This window comes from Squalius cephalus (genome assembly GCF_949319135.1).
Source record: "Squalius cephalus genome assembly, chromosome: 18".
Classification (NCBI taxonomy): Eukaryota; Metazoa; Chordata; class Actinopteri; order Cypriniformes; family Leuciscidae; genus Squalius; species Squalius cephalus.
In genome coordinates, this window is record NC_137139.1 from 11257523 (window position 1) to 11264333 (window position 6811).

The 6811-nt window shown below is 38.7% G+C and overlaps 1 protein-coding gene across 1 annotated transcript in view; it reads left to right on the top strand.

Annotated features, from left to right (window-relative positions):
* The window catches only part of LOC307145442 (potassium voltage-gated channel subfamily A member 3), a 1712-nt gene extending 14 nt beyond the window's left edge, over nt 1-1698 (top strand). The window contains exon 1 of the mRNA XM_079848585.1: nt 1-1698. This exon is cut by the window's left edge and continues 14 nt beyond it. Coding sequence (XP_079704711.1) covers nt 66-1622 — 1557 coding nt within the window. The 5' untranslated portion in view covers nt 1-65 and the 3' untranslated portion in view covers nt 1623-1698.
* Nucleotides 1699-6811: the final 5113 nt, after the last annotated feature.

The window sequence follows — 6811 nt, forward strand, 5'->3', positions numbered from 1 at the left end:
GCTGTGGCTGACAGGAGCTCGTGGAGGAGGCGCGGCTTCCACTGCCCCTCCACATAAACAGCTGTATGGACGACCACCTTAGCCTCCTCCACTCGCCTCCGCCTTCCTCGAGCAAGCACCGGCGCAACAACCTCGTGAACCACGGATACACCGAAAACGAGCAGGACAACATGACAATTGTTGCTTGCGACAACATGCTGGAGGAGTCGGCGGCGCTGCCCGGGCACCAGTCGCTCGAGCGCTACGAGCCGGACCACGAGTGTTGCGAGCGAGTTGTCATCAATATCTCGGGCTTGCGATTCGAGACGCAGCTCAAAACCCTGGCCCAGTTCCCTGAGACCCTGCTCGGCGACCCCAAAAAGAGAATGCGCTACTTCGACCCTCTCAGAAACGAGTATTTCTTTGACAGGAATCGCCCGAGCTTCGATGCCATTTTGTATTACTATCAGTCAGGCGGGCGCATACGGAGACCCGTGAACGTGCCCATTGACATTTTCTCCGAAGAGATACGCTTCTATGAGCTCGGGGAGGAGGCCATGGAGAAATTCCGTGAGGATGAGGGCTTTATAAAAGAGGAAGAGCGTCCTTTGCCCACCAATGAGTTTCAGCGACAGGTGTGGTTGCTGTTTGAGTACCCGGAGAGCTCGGGTCCCGCCAGGGGCATCGCGATCGTCTCCGTGCTGGTCATTTTGATATCAATCGTTATCTTTTGTCTGGAAACGTTACCCGAATTTCGGGACGACAAACACGAGAAGATGGTCGCCCCGCATGTGAACGGAACTCTCCCGTACTTCACGAGTCCCTTCTCAGACCCGTTCTTTGTCGTCGAGACTCTTTGCATCATCTGGTTCTCTTTCGAACTGCTCGTCAGGTTCTTCGCGTGCCCGAGCAAAGCCACGTTCTCCAAGAACATCATGAACATTATTGACATAGTGGCCATTATACCCTATTTCATCACTTTGGGGACGGAGCTCGCTGAAAGGCAAGGGAACGGCCAACAGGCGATGTCCTTGGCTATCCTCCGGGTCATCAGACTAGTGCGCGTGTTCCGGATATTCAAACTCTCGCGGCACTCGAAAGGACTCCAGATTCTGGGGCAAACGCTCAAAGCCAGCATGCGCGAGCTGGGCTTGTTGATATTCTTTCTCTTCATCGGCGTCATCTTATTCTCGAGCGCTGTCTACTTCGCTGAAGCGGACGATCCCGACTCGGGCTTCAGCAGCATCCCTGATGCGTTCTGGTGGGCGGTGGTAACCATGACGACCGTGGGATACGGCGACATGCACCCGGTCACCATAGGGGGCAAAATCGTGGGCTCCCTGTGTGCGATTGCGGGCGTGTTAACTATCGCACTCCCAGTGCCGGTCATCGTGTCCAATTTCAACTACTTCTACCACCGAGAGACTGAAGGAGAGGAGCAGGCGCAGTACCTGCACATCGGCAGCTGTCAGCCTCTGTCCTCCTCCGAGGAGCTAAAGAAGACGCGCAGCACCTCGTCGCTCAGCAAGTCGGAGTACATGGTCATCGAGGAGGGCATCAACAGCGCCTTCAAGCAGCCCAACTTCCCCGCGCAGAACGACCAGAACTGTGTGAACATTAAGAAGATGTTCACAGACGTTTAGACGCGTGTCTGCGCGATATGGCAACGCTGGAGGTTAATGTCATCGTGGCATTACGCAGATTTCCAGGACGCAAAGGGAATGGGTACATGTTTTACGCGCCAGTCCCATGCAGTGTTTATCACCTGTATGATTGAACCATTGTACTGTGAGGAGAAAGCCTCTGTCGGCTTTCTATATATTTGCTGTTTTTATACATTCATTCATGTAGGCAATATGTGTGTGTGTGGCAAGCCAACTTCACATTTATTCCTTAAACTAGTAGGCCTATTTGATCTTCATTTTTAGTAGTATACGTTTTTGATTACTAGTAAGCTAGATATTTGTCATTGAATTATGTCGGGTTTACAGATGATCAACCATTCACTTCTGACTAGCATTTAGTTACATTTTTAATCCTACTTTAACTATACTGTAGATATTATAACAAGTTAAAGATGCAATTTTACCTAGTGGTGAGCTATACAAATGTTACTAACTATTTGGAATAGACATCAATGCATCATAAATAAGTATCTAATAAATAAGTAATTGAAAAACTGGAACAAGTGCCAGCAACATTAGAATACATCATTAGAAGTGAATAGTTAATCAATTAGCTTCTGGAAACAATCAAGTTGCTGCTTGTTACTTCGTGACTAGCAAAATAATAAGTACTAGTATCTAATGAATAGTTTACCGTTTAAACTGAAAATAACTGACTCACTAGTAGTAAAAAATGTCTAAATATATAAATATAAAGTATATATATAGTAAAAAGTTTAGGAAGATTACTATTTTTAATGCTCATCAAGACTTGCATTTATTTGATCAAAAATACAGAAAAAAATGCAATATTGTGAAATATTATTACAATTTAAAATAGTGGCTTTCTACTTGAATATACTTTAAAATATAATTTATTCCTGTGATTAAAGCTGAATTTTCAGCATCATTACTCCAGTCTTCAGTGTCACATGATCCTCCAGAAATCATTCTGATATTATGATTTATTATCAATGTTGGAAACAGTTGTGCTTCTTCATTTTTCAGGATTCATTGATGAATCAAAAGTTACAAACAACAGCATTTATTCAAAATAGAAAACTTTTCTAGCAATAGAAATCTTAGCTGAATAAAGCACAATAAAAGTATTCATTTCTTTCAAAAAGTAAAAATAAAAATACTTAATATAGTAGGCTACATTGATTATAAATCATCATGTGACACTGAAGACTGGAGTAATGATGCTGAACATTGATGAGCATAAGAAAAATAGTAATGTTTCCAAACTTTTGACCAGTATTAACTAGCTTAAGGGGAAAATGTTAAAACGGCTTGCCACAAAATGAGTATAATATCGTTGATGACAAGTTATTAGCTATTCTATTCAAATGCGCCCATTGCATCGCATAGTCTACTTTGACATTACATGGAAACTTAGTCCCGTTTATTCGCACCAGAATAGGGAGAGAAGCGCTTAGCTTATAATAATGAAAGAAGATAGCCCATTTAAAGGTGTTGTGTATTTTCTCACATTGCGGACAAGTGTTGCTCAGATAACATATCACTTGTTGGAATAGCCTAAGTGTCTTATTTTGTGTGCTTCTGTTGTGTGTTCGTTGTCCCGTCAAGAGCCCGTTCCTCCAGATCAGCCAGTGAAAGATGCATATACTATTCTAAATGTGAACTTTTTCTCCATTTGTGCTATTAGAGTTCAGATCTAAATAGTTATCATTTAAGCACGAATTCAGAGACTATCTAATGTGTGCCGATCACTGAAGTTGAAGACGAGAAGGAGGGGAAAGATCAGACACTGAACGCGCTTTCCACTGGATACTTCTCATCACGTTGGAGTGATGCAGTCTCCATAGCGACGATGGGTTCCTCGGTTCCATTGTTGCCATGGCATCTTTTTTTTTTTTTTTGGTTTCCTCAGTAATACGCCAGAATGTTTCAAAGTCTGGCTGAAGATTTTGCTATCTCGCTGGATTTATGAAATGGATCTGGTTTTCCTAAGCGAAGGGCCAACACGATCAATCATAGTAACTGTACTGGAGTATAGGCCTATCTTCAAAAGACTATTAAGCCACGCTCTGGGATACTAAAGTGCAATAGGTGAATGTTTCATCACTGAATGGTTATAGACCAAACACAGACTGAAGTAAAACATGAATGTGTGTGAAGCAGAGCGCCTGCGATACACTGATCCTTCACAAGAGGCTGCTGTCTCTCCGCCAAACGCTCCGAGTCTCCCATAGGATCATGGACATCTGGCCTTGTCTTAAGAAACAGGTGAATCCCACATTCATTATTATAGTTCATATTAATTAACAATAGTTTGTGCAAAGTTATACTTTTGTGTTGGTTTGCTCCTGCATGGACGAGTTTAGTTTCTCATTTCTCATTATTTCATTTCTGCACGAGCACTGATGGGTTTCTTTAAAAAAAAGTGAGATACGAAATGCATAGCTAGTGAGGCCATATTAGTCAAGGTATGGTGTTAAATACAAACGAATTGCCTTTTGAATATTATTTTATCCAACTATGGTCAATCCTGCCCCACCTTGGCTCACCTTGAGTTGACATTGCTTTGAAAAGTGTGTGTGACGTCACGACTGTCGTAGTGCTGCCACCTTGTGTCTCAATGTGACAGTGCCTTAATGCCATTTCCCTTCAGAGAGATTATTTTTATATTTCAAATATTTAAATAGCTATAATAAATATATTAGTAATAATTATTAATTGCGATTAATGTTTATGTTAAAACGTTAAAAATAGCAAGGTTTCCAAATTCAAGGTTTTCAGATTCAGTTTTGCATCCCAGAAATAAATTACATTTTAAAGTATATTAAAATTATTTTAAATTGTAATAATATTTCACAATATTAAAAAATTTTTTTCTAATTGATAGAAGAGACTTCTTTCAAAAACATTAAAAATAGTAATGTTTCCAAACTTTTGACAGGTACATATATATGCAAAAATATTTATGCAATTAATCACCATGAATCGATTTGACAGCACAAAAAAAAAAAATTTATAAAATATATTTGTGTGTGTTTTTGAAGACTTCAGATTTCTAACCTGTAAGTCCGTCTATATATATATATATATATATATATATAGTATATATATATATATATATATATATATATATATATATATATATATATATATGTATAGAGAGAGAGAGAATATTAGAAAACAATACATAATATATAACACATTATAAAAATGTATAATTTGATATAAAATTATGAAAAAAGGTTTAGAATTCAGTTAATGATTAATGATGCCCAGTTTAATGCTTTTTAAATACTTTTGTGTGAAACTTATTCAAAGAAAGAAAATCCCAAATGAAAAGAGCATAGTAAGCTGTTGCACTTCTCAGTTCAGATATCATTTCACTGAGCAACAGTCTCATACTGAAATCTGCCAGTCAGCCTGTAATAGTTCAGTCTATGATCGTCCCGGTCAAGCATGTGAAGGTCTTCATAGTTGAGTGGCCTGTTTCTCTGACACATCAGATCAAGCAAGAATAGCAAAAGAAATCTAAGCCCAGACTCTAGATTTCATTTATGACCCAGAACAATTGCGTTTTAATGCAGAGAGACGTGCAAACTGCTATCCATCTGATCTTCTGCAACGTTGCGCACGTCATTGCAAGGAATCTAGGACAAGCTGTGTTTCTTGGGGAGCGTCGGAGAGCTCTTCTGCACGGCTGTCTTTCTCTACACTGGCTACTTGGCCAATCTCATGCTGTCTGCACACACTTTCCCAGCGTCTGCGGACGTTAATGTGTCCTGTGCGACTCTCTTCTTTGAGTTTAGCCTCAGAGACATGATTCTGTGCTTTTAAAAGGCTTTGCTGTTTTCGCCTGCCATGTTGCGTAATAGACCTGAATGAAAGTCCACATTCAGGACAAGCAAGATCCATTTCCTGATTTTAGGTCAGGTCCAACGACCGTGAAGAAACAGCGTGCTGAGTTCGGTTCACGCTCTGTCATTGACACAGTTTTGATCGTTCGGTAAAATGTTGCCAAACAGGACTTTTGATATTGCGTCGTAATAACACATATAATTAGGTAAAATGCTGTAGACATACATTGAAAGAGGGAGCAGAGACATATAGTTTTGAGTTGATTATCAGAGTGTTCTTGGTGAATACTTACTGAGCCATCTAAAAATGCCCAGAACACCCTCGCATTGTTTCAGTATTTGGGTCAGTTTTTGCTGGTTTCTGCATTTAACTGGTAGAATGTGACTTTATATCTCCCAGTTGCAACTTGATTTCGGTAACACTTTACAATAAGGTTCATTAGTAAACATTAGTTAACTACATTAGTTAAAACGAACTAAGAATGAACAATACTTCTACAGCATTTAATAATCTTAGTTAACATTAATTTCAACATTTACTAATACATTATTAAAATCAAATGTTGTATTTGTTAACATTAGTTAATGCACCGTGAACTAACATGAACAAACAATGAACAGCTGGATTTGTATTAACTAATATTAACAAAGATTAACTAATACAGTAACAAATGTATTGATCACTGTTAGTTCATGTTAGTTAATACATTAACTAATGTTAACTAATGAACCTTATTGTAAAGTGTTACCTTTATTTCTAATCATTGTGACTTTATATCTCACAATCTGTAGATCTGTCACAATCATATACATGCAGTATAGGTGAATTGGAGATGCTAAATTTGCCATAGGTTAGAATGTGTGTGTGTGTGTGTGTGTGTGTGTGTGTGTGTGTGTGTGTGTGTGTGTGTGTCCCGAGCCATGTAATGGGGAGGGTGGGTAAAGACCTGGCAACCGACCCCAGAAAAATTAATATCTCACAAAAAAACGTGCTTTAAACAATTGTGACTTTGTATCTCAAATTGTGACTTTATAATTATATTATAAAATATAAAATCACATTGAGAGCTTTAGACATAAAACATTATTATTATTATTTTACAGAATTATTTTTTATTTCTCCTGTTAGTTTTTTATACATAAGTTTGGAAACATTACTTTTTAAAATATTTGTAATATTTTCAGCTCATCAAGGCTGCGTTTATATGATCAAAAATACAGAAAACTGTAATATTATAAAATATTATTACAATTTAAAATAATGGTTTTCAATTTTAATATACTTTAAAATATAATTGATTCGGTATAATCATAAACGTGATGCCTCCTTGT